The following is a 16,470-nucleotide window of genomic DNA, read 5'->3' as shown; positions in this document are numbered from 1 at the left end:
GTTGTGGGCGCGAACTCCCTCGCGTCCTCAGATATGTGCCGTCACCTCACGACGGTAGAGGTGGTGCGGCATCTCCGGGCTCTGATTGGATAAGGGCGCGAGTGGGCGGGGCCTCCGCGGTGCTAGGGGGGAGTAAAGATGTCCGCAGCTCGCGAAGGAAAGAAGCTGGTCCGCTCCCCCAGCGGCCTGCGGATGCTGCCGGAGAACCGGGCGCTCGGCAGCCCCTTTTGCCTGGAGGAGCCGCAGTGGGTGCCGGATAAAGAGGTGACCGGATAGCCAGGACAGAGAGGGCACTCAGGAGTTGTGTTACCTTCTCATTACCGGGAGGGTTTCCTGTCATGTTATTATTTTACTCCCCCCACCCCCCCCCCACGATTAACCCTTTATGTGCGGGGCTGCCATTGCAGGGGGCAGTAAGGTAAAGTTTCTGGCCAGTGCAGAAAATGACCTCTCACACGCAGGGGTTGCCAGGGGTGTGTGTTGGAAATACAGAATTATTGTTGTTTTCCACAATTTTTTTTTTTAATTTGAAATATAGTGTAACATCTCCCATCAGGGCAGTGCATTCTCATGTCACCCTGGTTATTTTCCCCACAGGGAGTGCACCATCTTAATCCGGTGACACCCGTGGGTGACACCCACCCTGGTTAGTTTCCCCCCAGGGAGCAGCAGTTTAATCTTGAGGCACCCATGGGTGACACCTGCCCTGGTTGAGAAACACTGGTTTAAGCAGATATGTCATGATCCAGTCACCTAAATCTATGGGATTTGGGGCGAATCTGCACCCCAAAAAATAGTATGTGGAAATATTGTGTCTTCTTATCAGTCAGACCCTATTAACTTTTGCTAAACTGCTTTGCTGATGTTAAAAATGAGTGAGACTTACCCCAAATGTAGTGAGGTTTATAGAAAACTGGTGACAGTTGGTGTAGTGGTGTTCATTTGATAGGCTTGGTTCACAATGCACAGTCCGGTGAGAGCACTTAATACAAAAGTAGAACAAACTGCTTTCATAAGAAAGTAAGTGGCATACCAGAGGTCTTGCAAAAAATTTATATAACAATGTATTCGGTGGTACGACGTTTCGGTCTCACAATCTGACCTTTGTCAGGATCCGTATCTTGACAAACGTCAGAGCTTGAGACCTGAAACGTCGAACCACCGAATACAATTTGTTGTATGTTTTTTGCGGAGTGGAGTGCCGGTACTTTCTTATGAAAGCAGTTTGTTCTACGTTGCGATATTGTCTCTCTGCAAAGGGTGCAGCTCCGTGCACCCGAGACATTTCCTTATTCCATCCGATTGTGGGAGTGCAAGGAGTGCACCTAACTCCCTCTGATTCTGAGAGTACTTCATATACAGTACATAGAACCAAAGTAAGGTGGAAGTTTTAAGGTTCCTTCTGGTGGATTTTTATAAAGTGTGTGAGTGTGTGAGTGTGTGAGTGTGTGAGTGTGTGAGTGTGTGAGTGTGTGAGTGTGTGAGTGTGTGAGTGTGTGAGTGTGTGAGTGTGTGAGTGTGTGAGTGTGTGTTTACAAATCTTCTCCTTTTTTTTTTGTGAAGGAACAGTGTGTGAAATCCTGAGGAACCCCCAACAGCGTGTCTGAAATCAGATGCATTGTAAGGAACCCCAACACTCTCTAATAGCGTGCCTGAGAGCAGATGCATTGTAAATTTTTCTGTATTTGGTACCATTTTGAAATTACCTGAAAGCTACAGGGAACACTTTAGGGATGCCCGGGGAGCCTAAGGGTTCCAAGGAACCCATGTTGTAAAACCACTAGTGGTATGTATGTATGTATGTATGTATGTATGTATGTATGTATCTCTCTCTCTCTCTATCCTTTTCCTGAGGGATGTGCACTCACAATTTTTCCTTCATATTACTAAGGGAATTTTATTCCTTTTTTTTTTTCCCCCCAGTTTTAATTGCAGAAAATCGCAGCTAGCATAAATGCTTCATTCATTTAACCCTTTATACATTTAACAATGTTTAGTCCACAAGACAATAGGAATTATTTCTTTAGTATAGGTACCTGTTAAAATGGAGTTTGCATGCTTGAATAATTTTTTGGTCAAAACATGCAACTAAATCGCTCCTTGTGTTATAAGAGTTAGGATCAAAATGTAGAATTTCACTAATAAATTCCAAACTAATTTGGGAGGAGTGCAGTGATTTTAGTATTTGTTTTCCGTAAATGTATGGCTAATTTTCTTTCCATAGCAGCATGCTCTATAAAGGTATTGCAAGTTAGGGTTAGGCCGAGTTCATAGACGGACAGGCCGTGCTGAGGCGTGCGGACGCTCCGCGCTGAGCCCCTACATACTCAATGAGGATGCCTTGAGAGGGGGCTCACGCGAGCGTCCGCAGGCGTGCTGACGAGTTGGAGGTTTCAGCCGAGCGCCAAGCTGTTTTTCAGCGTGCTGTTGGCTGAAAACCTCCAATCACAGCACAGCAACGTCACGGCGCCGTGACGTCGGCGCCGTGACATTGATGTCAGTGCGTCGCGGGCGATTGGCCCAGTCCGTGGAATCGTGCTGACTTAAGCAGGCGAGCCTCAGCGTTAGCGCGCCTCCGCTCTCCCCACCCCTCTATGGCCCGGGCCTTACTCATGCATTCCCTTAAAGGAGTATGCCTCCTAATTCTGATCTGTTTTGATACATTATAGAAAGACTGGATCTACAGATGTTTATTAGCGTCATACAAAAAGTAACAAACCATCAATGCAAAAAAGGAAATGGAAATAAATCATGTGTGAGAAGCCTGGAATATGATACAGAGCAGGAAGCCAGTATATTGCGATATCTCATTACATGGCACATTTGCATTGACGTAAATATACAAGGCTACAATGTGTTTATATTGCACCGGACATGAACCCTTTTTACCTTGAGTCCTATATTTAATGTATCAAATATGCTTGGATTTACATTCCCACGTTTTCCTTTCTCTGTAGAGTAGGAGTTGACAACCTTTTTTACATTGTACCTCCCCTGCTAGAACATATTTGTTTTGCGAACCTTTAATGAATACATGTTATTGTCTACTGTTGCTAACAATTGTGGCGATCCCAGGCAGTGTACTGTCCTGACCTTGTGGGGAGAACAGACGCTAAGGCCTCGTATGGAAGTTCAGAGCGTGCAGGCAGAATGGTGGTGTAGCTGTCAATTACTGCGGGAGCTTCCACAGTCACACCCAATAATGTCTTGCTTCTGCGGATGCAAAGCATTATGGGTAGTGACTTTGGAAGATCCTAGTGTCATTGACAGCTACATCACCCATGCTAAGGTGCAGTTTGGAGCCTTTATAAGTGCACTGTCGCCACGCGGGTGCAGGCACCCATTATACCTCCTGGGATCCGCCATCATGTGTTTTTTTTTTTTTTTTTTAAAGTTCGAGAACCTAATGCAAACACCTCATGAATCCCTAGGGGTTCCCGAAGCCCCTGTTGGGAATCACTGTTGCAGATACATTTCCCTTGATAATTGTTACTCGTGTCCTTTGTTTTTTTTGATCGGTGTTGCCCCAAAAGTGTATCTGATTTATTTTCTGATTGGTTGGTGGGTTGATGCACGTTTATTCTTTTACTAGCTGCTTGTCCTGTTTCATCCACTATTAGGGCATTGTGTGCATGATATCGGGTATATAAATGAAACACAGGTGAAGGAGCCTAGAAAAGTGTGTGTGTGTGGTTAGAGTGTGTGTGTGTGTGTGTGGTTAGAATGTGTGCATAGGTCTCACACCCGTTGTGATAACAACAAAAAGTTGTTTCACGTGTAGTGGTTGTTGGTAGGATTGGTTATTGAAAGATTTCCATCAATTTATCATCTTTATGGAGTATTGGTTTTAGATCTTGACCTATTTTGCACAGGACTTCCAGTTGGGCCCTGTAGGTGATAACTAAGGTCACCCATTTTCCTTCCCATTAACAGTTTTGGATAGTTGGGGTGCCATACTTGTTCCCATGGCTGCCCCCCATATTTTGAAGCTAGATATTTTTACCAAATAATAAGTAGTTATGTGTAAGTATTAATTGAGTGTGCTGTATAAGAAACAGCCTGTGGGTAGATCTTGTTGCTGCCAGACCATCTTGGTGGGGAATATTGGTGTAGAGCAGGGGTGGCAAACTCCATTTCTCAAGGGCCACATTGTGATTGAGCCACCTATGCTGAAGCTGGGATATCCTGAAGAGCTGTTGGTGGCCCTTGAGGACTGGAGTTGGCTATCCCTTGTGTAGAGGGATTCCACAGCCAAGGTTGCCAGGATGGTCTATTCTGGCAATGGACCAATAGCAGGTCTGTGGTGTAATGCAGATACCTGGCTGTATTTTTACCAGCCACAAGTGTTTTCAGTACGTGTCCAAAACCCAGAGATAACTGGCGGTACTGGGCTCCCTTCTTTGTATATTTTGGGAATCTTGCAGACCTTTTTTTTTTTTGTGTGTGTGTGTGTGTGACCTCAGGTAATCCATTAAAGGCATCACACCTACCTTACTTTTGTTTATTCTCCGAGCTAACACGGTACAATACCCTTTCCATGCTTCTCTACATAATCTACTGTAAGAGTGTATGATTTAATGAATTGCAGACTTCATGAAGCATGTTAAATGGGATATAGAAAGCCAGGTGATGGGTTGCAGGTGTTTATACAGTGATGCCCATACCACAAGCTCTACAGTTTCACTCCCACATCCTCGGTGACATGTTTTGTGTGGGAGGGAGGATGCTCACTTTTTTAATTTGGCTGTATTCCTGCAGGGACTTTGCCCCTTCTCTCTGTAAACACACTGACTTGACTGATCTCTGAAGTGGGGAAAGTGAAGCGGCTACCGGGAGGGTAGTCTGTGGTTATTGGTTGCATTGTACATCTTCTTGATTAACTGAAACCTGCATGAGATACCATGATACTCATAAACATGCATGAGATACCGGCAGCACCTCCAGACATACTTGCCTCCGGAAGCAGGGAGTTCCCTGGAAATTACGGTGCTTAAGCTCGGAAGAGCTTCTCACCCAGGGGATTTTTTTGTTCAAGGAAATGCTCATTTAATGCAGCAGTCCATGCTATTGAAAAAATATATATAGATATCATTTTTTTATTTGGAAGGTTAAAATGGAGCTTTCCGGCGGCATCTGGTGATGCGTCGTCATGGCAACGTGGCTTCAAATGATGCCGCGGGGTCACATGATGTCAAATGCTGGAGAAAAGGTAAGGGCGGGTGGGACAGGGGGGCACAGACGAAAAAGTTTGTGCACACCTGGTCCAAAGGGTACTATGTTTAGCTCAGAATCAAGAGATTAAGAGAATTTTATTACACTCACATTCACACACACATTGAGTTAAATTCATATAGGTTATTTGGAAAGGAGGGATTGCTTCTTTAAATAGTATTTACACAATACAATCACAGTGCTGACTGAGACATCGTTCAGACTCTGCTGGCTCTTCAAAAAAAATACTGCTTTAATGGCTTGTAGAAAACAACTCCAAATGGCTAAAGCATGACATAAGTCTGTGGTATAAGACCTGTTTTCAGTGTGTAACTCTTCTCATTGTTTCCCCACCCCCTTGTCCCCAGTCTTGTTTATTCCCTCTTGCTGGCATTGCTCTGTGCCACTCGTGTACTTGTGCTGTGTGCCTGGGTCCACTAGATTAGTTTCTCATTGTGCAGCAGATGTACTGAAATGAATGCCTCATGCAGTTTGTCACTTTGCTTAGCCAGCTGCAATGCTGCAACGACCTTGGTTTTTCTGCTCTCTGTGGTGTTTTCACTGGCCGCAAAGTTATGTTTGTCATTTAACCTCTTTGGTGCCAGAGAGCCCTGCAATGCATTGAAGAACAGTGGCTGTTCTGGCAACAAAGGTGTTTGCTGCTCCTGTGTAATGTCAGAGTTCACAGCCTTAATGTTCGGCACCTAGCAGTGGCTTTTATTTGCCAATTTGTCACATTTTGTGAGTCTACTAGTTTGAAAGTGGGCGAATGTGACCCAATCCTTATGAAGGATCTTTAATCCGCACTCCTAAACTGCAGGCCTGTGATCTGTATCCTGCAGAAACCCGAGCTTGGTTTGTGCCAGAACTGTAGAATTGAACCCCTTTCATCCTAGAGGCGCCAGCAATACAGGAAGTGATCCGCGTCTGAGCACATTTTACTGAATTTTAGTGCCATTGGAAGGGGACGTTATTTACACACGCCTCTAGAATTGGCTATGATGATATATACGTTTTTATCTTCAGCGATTGGACGTGCCTCATTTAACCATGATTATTAAACATTTACTTCCAGTCGGAGTGGGGAATATGCTAGTGTTAACCCTTTCACTCCTAAAAGATGGGTTTGGGGAAGTCCTTATATTCAAGCCATGAGATTTAGAAGATGCCACTGTAATGTTTTGGCTGTGATCATAGAGTACTACCAATACCATATCTGATTTTGCTGCTATAGTGGCTCAGTAGTGTTACATGTAAACTGGGTGCTCGCTAAGCTTCTGTTGTGTTCAAACACTGTGATGATCACTGAATACAGTTGTTGTTGTGGGTGTGACACTGCCCTATGGATATGCTAATCCAGGGGTGCACAAACTGGGGGGGGGGTGCGGCAGTTATAGAGGTCCCACTCTCTCCCCCCTGGCATTTAAATTAAATGACGGGGGGTGCGCGAGGCCTCTATAAAGCCATACAAACTTCACCTGCGCTGAGGCGTGCGCGTCCATGATGTCACCTGCGCGTAGCGGGTGCGTTTTTCGGACATGCTAGATGTGCCGTCGTGGGGAGCTTGTCTAGGGGCGTGTCAGTGACGTCAGAGCTGGTTCGTTGTCATTGGGCGAACCGCTCACACGACCTGCCCATCGCGCCGAGAAACCGTTTCAACTGATTCCACGCACAATGCGCGCCCCCTCCTGCTGTCGCCCGCACGGTCTATGGGCGCGATCAATGCCTTAAGGTAATGTGATCGTACCGTGCGCGGTCTGCGGCAGCTTGGACTCAGCCTAACACACATTTCTTTCCCTTCCAGCGACACGTTGTCATGGTAACCCGGCGTCAAATGACGCTGCTGGTCACGTTACCATGGCAACGTGATGTCACACGACCCCGCGTGTCATTTGACGCCGGGGCCGATCAGAGGGGTTGGCGTGAGGCTCCGATGAGAGCAGACAGGGGTGTGCACGGAGAAAAGTTTGCGCACCCCCGTTCTAATCTATTTTAAACACGAAATTGTGCTGCTCTGAATTTTGCCGCACAAATCCCATTTAACATCTCTCATAAACAGTCTGACCTACGAGGAAGTAAAGCCTTGTTTTTCGAACATTAAGATCTTGTGAAACTTTCCCTGCTTTTTATAGACATCCTCTTTGTTGCAATCCAACTTGTACATCTCGTTTCTGTAAATCCTGCTGAGCTGTAAATCAGATGGATTGCAGACCGTGAATTATCATTCACTAATCAGATGGTGGTATCTGATTATCATTCAGTTTGTCGGTACATACTAGAAGCAGATCAATAACAATGTTTGATTATATCAATGTCTACAGTGTGAAATTGTTGGTAAAGTAGAAACCTATCAATAACCTTATATGAATATATGTTGCAGTGTCCTCGCTGTATGCAGTGTGAAGGAAAGTTTGACTTCATAACCCGGAAGGTAAGAGAACTGTAACCCTATGTATTACCTGTTCATTACAATGCACGGCATATAACATTTTACATCAGGAAACCTGTTGATCCTACATAATGCAGGGATGGCAGATTTTGCTGCACAACGTTATTGCATTGGCTGCCTAAATGTTGAAGGATCGAGTTTAACTTTTAGTGCATTCGCTTTCAAATGCCGACATTTGAAAGCTCCTTTCAGGACATTTTGGGCAGAAGTAGAGAGATTGTGTACACTCAGATAAAAAAATGTAAAAATCATGTGAGAATAGAAAACGAGGCAGGTATGTTTCAGTTATATCCCTGACCTTTATCAGGACAACCTTGATGGGATTGAAACATTGGTTTATATGAATAAATCATATCATTTTGGATTTTCACAAGACCCATGAGTGCCTGTACTTTGTGTGAGAGAACATGCCTGTGAGTGCCTGTACTTGGTGTATGTAAGAGGACATTTTCATTCAAATATGACCTTGTGCATGGAAAGTGACAAACTTCATAGCTGATCATTTGAAGACATCAATTACTTTCCTCTCCAAAAATTCTGAAAGAAAATGTTTTAATATTAAAATGAATGTGATGTGCAAACATATTTTAGCTTTTCACCGTCATCTTTGTACATAACAATGCTAAAATAATGCTCTCATTTCAGTTTCATGTTTATATTTTCAATGGCCCCTTCAGTCAGAATAATCTATTTCTAATTTATGGGGCCTCTTATACTTGACACAGCTTATTGAAGGGGTGGCCAACTCCAGCCTCAAGGCCACCAACATGTCAGATTTTGAGGATAGACCTGGTTCAACACAGGCGACTCACTCAGTAGCTGTCATGACTGATCTACCTGTGCTGAAGCAGGGATATCTTCAAAACCTGACCCCTGTTGGAGACCCATTGAGGCCTAGATTTGGCCACCCCTGACTTAGGGCCCAGAAAGGTCAATGTCCGGCCCTGTAGTTGAATATCTTGCGAGGATTCTGCAGTTCTTGGCCGGGATGCACTATATGGCGTTGGTTCCAACGAGGCTGATGCACGGGACGTTTTCCATTTGACTTGAATAGTTTCCAGGTGTTGACACTATCGCACCTTCATGCAGCCCCCCAGTTAAAAGGTTGGAAATGGCTGGATTGGAGCATGTTTCTCTTTCACCAGCACCACTGCCGAAGGTGCGGGAAATGCTTCTGCGATAAGTGCTGCAGTAAGAAGGTGCCGCTGCCACGCATGTGCTTTGTGGACCCCGTGCGTCAGTGTGCCGAGTGTGCTCTGATCTCACAGAAGGAAACCGAGTTCTATGACCGGCAGCTGAAAGTGCTCATGAATGGTGAGTATAGGACCAAAGGCGCACTCCTGCTGTAAAGTTAGTAATGTGTTTAAAGCAGGGGTGGCCAACTTCAGTCCTCTAAGGCCACCAATTGGTCAGGTTTTCAGGATATCGCTGCTTCAGCACAGGTGGCTGTCAACTGAACCACCTGTGCTGAAGCAGGGATATCCTGAAAACCTGGGTGGCCCTTGAGGAATGGAGTTGGCCACCCGTGTTAGAGGTAACAAAACACGAGAAGTGCTCAGCCGTGTAATCGCAAACTGTTTTTTAGCAGTTAATTATTTGCAAACTAGGCAACCATCTTGTTGGTCTAGTTATGGGTTCCTACCTGATCAATTACAAAGACATGATGATCGGGGCTGACATGATCAATTCTGTATTTTTAGGGATCCCTGGTAATAAACTTCAGGATCAATTTGTTTTGGTAATGCAATATAGTGGCCTTTTGGGTATACTACTGTCTTAACCCGGATCATCAGATCTTTGGTCCCTTTCATTATTACTCATGCCCGGAAGAGGATAGCATGATAAATAAATAAAAAGTGCCAAGGAGAAGGAGTGGCTCAGCGAGTAAAGACAGTGTGAAGCAGGGAAACCTGGTTCAATTCCTGGTATCGGCTCCTTGTGATCACAAGTCACTTTATCTCCCTGTGCCTCAGGCACCAAAAACATAGATTGTAAGATCTACAGGGCAGGGACTGTGTCTGCAAAATGAACATGCTATTATGTTCCCATTGAACAGAAATATACATAATCTCACTGGCTTTTGTAGCAATTTACAGATTTATTCATTTGTCTAGCATTATAATTGCTACCGTGTGATTACTTAGAATACTTCAATTGGTCTATCAACAATTAAAACTACACTTCCTAATTGTTCAATATTATTCCTTGTGTCATCAAAACAAAAAATATGTTAGACTATAATAGTAATGCTATTTAATTTGTACTGTAACAGAAGTAATGTAGTGACTCCCCAGCCAACACCCTTTTAGTCTTCATCCAAAATTATATGATGCATGAGTAAGGGAACTTGGTTACAGTGCTACACTTCCTGTTTTGCCATTGCAAAAAAATGTGGCAATTGCTTAGTAACATTGCTTGTCCCATCACCACCGATTGTGATCAGCCATGATTGCATGGAAACCTGTCTTACTCTAAAGCAGATATATAAGCATTTGAGTGTCACATGCTACTGAGCATGGCAATATATATTTAAAACCAGAGACAGCACATAAAACACAGACAAAGCTCAGTTTTAGCACATCCAGTGAAAATCATACACGGTACAGTGCCTAAATATATATATATATATATATATACAGTGTTCGACAAACCTATACATTTGCTCGCCCCGGGCGAGTGGATTTAACCCCCGGGCGAGTAAACATTGGCCCAAGCAGCACACGTTTGGTACTAGGTGGCGAGTAGATTTTTTTGTGTGGCGAGTAGATTTTTTGGTGATTTGTCAACCACTGTATATATATATTTAGGCACTGTACCGTGTATGATTTTCACTGGATGTGCTAAAACTGAGCTTTGTCTGTGTTTTATGTGCTGTCTCTGGTTTTAAACTTGCTCTAAAGCAGGCCTGCACAACTCGTAAAGCGAGAAGGGCCGAACTGCTCCAAGGAAAAAAAATTTGGGCCGCACAGGTATCATCATCATCATCATCATCATCATCATCATCATCTCTCCTCCAACACCTCTCATCATCATCCTCATATCTCCCCCAGAACCCCTCACTATCAACCTTTGCGATACTCCCCATCTATCTCTCATACCCCCATCTGTCCCCCTCACCCACACACACAATACCCCCCTGCACACCACGCACCTCCAATGACCCCCCTGCACCTCCAATGACCCCCCTGCCCCTCCAATGACCCCCCTGCCCCTCCAATGACCCCCCCCTGCCCCTCCAATGACCCCCCCCCTGCCCCTCCAATGACCCCCCCCCTGCCCCTCCAATGACCCCCCCCCTGCCCCTCCAATGACCCCCCCCTGCCCCTCCAATGACCCCCCCCTGCCCCTCCAATGACCCCCCCCTGCCCCTCCAATGACCCCCCCCTGCCCCTCCAATGACCCCCCCCTGCCCCTCCAATGACCCCCCCTGCCCCTCCAATGACCCCCCCTGCCCCTCCAATGACCCCCCCCTGCCCCTCCAATGACCCCCCCCTGCCCCTCCAATGACCCCCCCCTGCCCCTCCAATGACCCCCCCCTGCCCCTCCAATGACCCCCCCCTGCCCCTCCAATGACCCCCCCCTGCCCCTCCAATGACCCCCCCCTGCCCCTCCAATGACCCCCCCCTGCCCCTCCAATGACCCCCCCCCTGCCCCTCCAATGACCCCCCCCCCTGCCCCTCCAATGACCCCCCCCCCTGCCCCTCCAATGACCCCCCCCCCTGCCCCTCCAATGACCCCCCCCCCCTGCCCCTCCAATGACCCCCCCCCCCCTGCCCCTCCAATGACCCCCCCCCCCCCCCTGCCCCTCCAATGACCCCCCCCCCCCCTGCCCCTCCAATGACCCCCCCCCCCCCCCTGCCCCTCCAATGACCCCCCCCCCCTGCCCCTCCAATGACCCCCCCCCCTGCCCCTCCAATGACCCCCCCCCCCCCGCCCCTCCAATGACCCCCCCCCCCTCCCCTCCAATGACCCCCCCCCCCTCAACGGCACCTCACGGGTGGCAGAGCAGACAGGACTCGCACACTCATGCAGTCCTGACTCAGAGCAGGTTCGAGGAGGTGGAGGGGTGAGCGGCTCGTGGCCAGGAGGGGGGAGAAGCGGCTCGCAGCCCGCGGTCGGGAGAGCGGCTTGTGGGAGAGGAGGGGGCAAGCTGGCTCAGGAGGGAGGACGGGGAAAGCCACCGCGGGCCGCACAATGAGTGGAGGCGGGCCGCATGCGGTGCAGGCCTGCTCTAAAGGTTTTAAGGATACCCCTGGTTGAGGACAGGTGGCAGTCATTTTGGCTGAACCAGGGATATCCTTAACCTGACCTGTTTGGGGTTCTTGAGGACTAGAGTTGGGAACCACTTTTGCTAAAAGTTAATGATTGTACTTGGACGTGATAACTGCAGCAATAACATCTCTTGCTCTTTCCATCTTGTTTGTGACCTGAATGGTTTATGTGGATTTTCCAAATCTTTATGGGCCAAGTATTACTCCCTTTTTTGTTGTTGTCATGGACTTCTATGTACTTGGGGCTTGCATATAATATATCTAAGGTTGGGGTGTAACATGGCAAAAGAAAAAGTGAGTGAATGTTAAAGTCCTTTAATTTTGTGCTACCAGGTGCTACATTCTTTGTTACTCAAGGATCTTCAGAAAAATCGGAGACTGTGGTGTGTCGCCTTTCCAACAACCACAGGTACAGTTCTGCATGAACACCTGGGCAGCAATAGCATTTTTACCTCTGGACATTAGTAATGTAATATTGCTGGTCCCTGTTTAAGGTCTTGGGAGTAGAACTACACTTTTAATTGTCTGTATAATACATTGTAGCAAAATGCATGGCTAACTCCTGTCAGAGAAGGTTAATTTGTTATAAAGTATTTTTCCCTCTCTCCGATTGTATAGATATTTGTTCCTTGATGGTGAAAACCATTATGAAATAGAAGTTGCTCGGATTTCTACAGTTCAGATCCTCACAGAAGGGTTTACTCCTGGAGGTAATTTTGTAATTTAGTGTGACTTTGTAGAAGGTAAAATAATAAATTTCACTAACCATACAAATAAACACTAGTCACTCAAACAATTCTATGAAATTCACACCTTTTCGGTAGTCAAATAGCCTTTTATTAAAGGGCAGTGTTTGCCAGAGAGAAAATAAGGATGGTGTGTGATAAATATAGGTCACAAGGGGAAAGACATTGAAAAACACCACACTATGGGATTCTCAAATGACAGATGTAATTACTCAAATGAAATGGTACATTAAATGGCACTGTATTTTAAAAATTGATGCCTTGCATGTCCCCGACTACCAACTATTTGAAAAAAGCCGCGTTTCCTGTATATTGTACACTTATTTTATAGCAGTGATGGTAACCATTAATTTCTTCCTAACTTACCTGCTGTTATATCAATGTAACACATTCTTAGATGTTTCTGAATCTCTTTTCACTGCTTGCTTGCTGCTTTGATGTAGAGAAAGATATTCACACTTACACCAGCCTGTTGGAGAGCCAGTGCATTACTGAAGGTTAGCCGTGTGGGATTCCTTGTGTCCGCATGCCGTGTCTCCCCATTGATTTGAATGAAGACAAAACACTTGTGTAAATCAGTTCTGTCTATTTGATTTTTCCAATGTCACTGCTGGCCCTTTACTGTATAAAATGTGTTCATTGTAGCCCTTAGCCCAGACAGTGCTGGCCTACAGACACCTCTCGGCATTTGATAGTGTTCAGACATGAGACCTTTTGCATGTGCCCCTCTTAATTTCTTCCCCGCCCCCCCCCCCCCATGTGCTACTCAGTTTGTCTGTTCCATTTCAGAACATTTAGGGTCCGATTTAGTACAAATCTTCGTGATATCAAATGAGTTGGTTGTAAAGGTGGCTTATGGTTTTAGCACTTAACTTTAGTACATAAGGCTCCTAATCTCTTCAGGGCTAAGGGAATCAAAGTAACTTATTTTGGGACTCTAACTTCTGCACCTAACTTATTTGCTTAGGATGTAAATATAATTGACACTGAATACAATCGCCTAACAAAATTGAGGTGAATTAGTTTATTGGCAAGACAAAGCAAACCTGTTTTTACTTCAGGGCAAGTGCTCATAAGACTTGTGGGTTTCCTTACTGCTGATCAAGACCTACCCTAGCAGCCAGCCCAGTCCTCAAGGGCCACCAACAGGTCAGGTTTTCAGGATATCCCTGCTTCAGCACATGTGGCTGTTAATGATTAAGCCACCTGTGCTGAAGCAGGGATATCCTGAAAACCTGACCTGTTGGCGGCCCTTGAGGACTAGTTGCCCTCCCCGTGAGTGAGACCGATAAAAAAATTTTTTTTATTTTTTTTGCATATTGTACTGGAGTTTTGTTCTTTTTGCTGCATACCACACTGTTCATCTGGCCATGGCAAATACTGCCATTCAGTATTCTGCTTTTCATGAACAGAGAAGCAAACGTGAGTGAATTACTGCTTAAACATCTCATTTGAAAATCCATTCAGAATACTTCCACAAGCTTGCATATATTTCTCTGCCATAGGATTTAATGGGGAGTGGCTCTACCCACCACTTAGCTGATCTGAATACTTTATACATGTAGGAGGAAACAGTCGTGCTATTGGAATGCTGCTCCAGTACAAGATAGCAGGATTAGAAGACCTGAAACAGATGAAGTTTACCACAAGTGAAGACTTTAACTGTAACAAAAAGACATCTGCATCCTGGCTGGCAGCAATGCAGAAGGTAATCCATTTCATAGATCAAGGGTGTGGTGACAAATCTAATACTGAGAATAGCAAACCGTACACACCCACTATTAAAGCTGCTCTGGAATGTATACAGATCATCCATGCAAAAAAAAGCTGTATCCCATTATGAGCTCAATTTTAATTGCAGTTTCAGGAAATTGCCGCTTCCACTGTTAAGTGACCACCAATTTGCATTTTTAGTCAGTGGTAGAAACTGATGGCCAAAGTTCAGAATTATTGATTAGTATTCTTCACGTACTTGTTGCATTTTGCTACAATTTACCTGTACTATACGAGTTCCTATTGGAATAGATGACTAGAACAGTGTTAGTTCACAAAAAAAACAAGGAGGTTATGGCTGGCTCACTTTCCCCTAGTAAGGATCTTTCAACAAGCAATGTGTATACATTCATACAGGGAGGTACAACATGTTTAACAAAGCTTAACATATCTCTTTTTTTTTTTTTTTTAGAAGCACCAGGCCATTTTTTCCATAGCTGAAGAGTAGGGGAAAACATTGTTACATTTCAGATTTTTAGTTAATGTATTTAAAGCAGGGGTGGGCAACTTCAGTTCAAGGGCTCCAACAGGTCAGGATATCCCAGCTTCATCACAGGCTCAGAGGATGTCCAAGTCTGAGCCAACTGTGCTGAAGCATGGATATCCTGAAAACCTGACCTTGAGAACCTGAGTTGCCCACCTCTGACGGAGGGTCTTGGAGAGGTTTACCAGGAGCTTAAATGTCATGATCAGTTTTGAAGAGCTGACCTAGACAAGTCAACATCTTTAATGCGTTTACTCATAACTATCATTTAATTGTTTCAACAGGCAGCAAAACTTCTGTATGAGTCACGTGACCAGTAACTGAAGCAAACATTTACCAGAGGGGAAAGAAGATGACCAGTGCAAAGTTTTATTTGTAATTGTGTCAAAATTGCTGTTATAATAGTTCCTCTTTGCAACCAATATTCTAAAAGCTATGTATGAAACTAGCATTTGCAATGGTAGTCTTTATAACCATGATTATTCACCTTACTTGTGCAATACGTATACATTTTATTAATGCTTCAAATTTAGTCTCGCACGCAAGACTATATATTTTTGTTAACTTTGTGGTCACGACGTAGGCAACTTATCTACACTATTCTGATAGCACAACTTTCATATACAAAATAGACATGCATCCTCACTTGTTTGCATAGCAAACAACTATTTCACAGACTTCTTCTGTAGAAGAATAGGTGCAACTATGCACCCTTTTATCTCCGTTACAAAAGCACTAATGTTTTCACAGTAAAAGTATGTAACCTGCTTTTTGGGGTTATTTTGTGTGATTGATGGAGTTTATGAAATACACACTATGGAAGTTATATAACTTAATCTTTACAGGCCATGATCCTTTTATTAAATAACACTACACTGAAATGTTGTCTTGTACAGTTAATGTTAGCCTAATAAAGTATCACAGCATGCAAAAACCTACCTAGTTTTCTGTAGGACCAATAGAATTATTAGAACAGGATATTATCTACATTAAAGCAGCAAACCACCCCCTGCCTGATCGTCTGAGGTATAATCAACAATTTCAGGTATTTAAAAGCTAATTACAAATAAGCTATTAAGTTCTCACAACTCCTGATCAGACCATTATTAAAAAAAATCAGTTTATCTGCGGTCCCCTGTTCCATTTCCCAAACATGGTTGCCTTTCCCCCCAGTGGGCAATGGAAAGTCGCAATGTCCTTGGGAGAGGTTGTGGCCGCACATGCACAAGGTTGTTTTGTTCCTGAGCTCAGGGAGCAGGGGGTCACTGGAGTTTAGCTCTGAGAAACCCCTCCTGGTTCAGGTACACTAGAGAGAAGACCAGGGCGGGGGAGGGAGCATTTAGTTAATACTCTGTCCTTGTAGATGAAGTAAACGTGATCCATAGTTACGACACAACCTAATTCCTCAGTGGTGTTAGTCTCCTTGACTGGCAATCTTAAAAACTGTGATAAGTGATAAGTGATTACGGGATGTGCAAGAACTACAGCAGTGCAAGTTCTTTAAAAGCTTTGCCCAATCTGATTCTGGGATTGAGA

General features: G+C 44.9%; 1 protein-coding gene across 3 annotated transcripts; it reads left to right on the top strand.

Annotated features, from left to right (window-relative positions):
* The first annotated feature begins 50 nt into the window (after positions 1-50).
* ZFYVE21 (zinc finger FYVE-type containing 21) lies at positions 51-15,815 on the top strand. 3 transcript variants are annotated; one of them, XM_075614973.1, is made up of 9 exons: positions 139-264; positions 1,564-1,620; positions 7,592-7,642; positions 8,806-8,974; positions 12,265-12,340; positions 12,550-12,641; positions 13,121-13,174; positions 14,243-14,385; positions 15,219-15,815. In XM_075614973.1, the coding sequence occupies exons 3-9, from the start codon at positions 7,604-7,606 to the stop codon at positions 15,252-15,254; spliced, it is 609 nt and encodes a 202-aa protein (XP_075471088.1). In that variant the 5' UTR covers positions 139-264; positions 1,564-1,620; positions 7,592-7,603; the 3' UTR covers positions 15,255-15,815. The 3 variants fall into 3 exon arrangements, with proteins under 3 accessions (XP_075471086.1, XP_075471087.1, XP_075471088.1); XM_075614971.1 differs by lacking the exon at positions 1,564-1,620 and having other exon boundaries at positions 51-264; XM_075614972.1 differs by lacking the exons at positions 1,564-1,620; positions 13,121-13,174 and having other exon boundaries at positions 55-264.
* Positions 15,816-16,470: the final 655 nt, after the last annotated feature.

This window comes from Ascaphus truei, chromosome 9 (genome assembly GCF_040206685.1).
Source record: "Ascaphus truei isolate aAscTru1 chromosome 9, aAscTru1.hap1, whole genome shotgun sequence".
NCBI classification, from domain to species: domain Eukaryota; kingdom Metazoa; phylum Chordata; class Amphibia; order Anura; family Ascaphidae; genus Ascaphus; species Ascaphus truei.
Note: the sequence above shows the minus strand (reverse complement) of the source record. Positions and strands in the feature narration are given on the sequence as shown.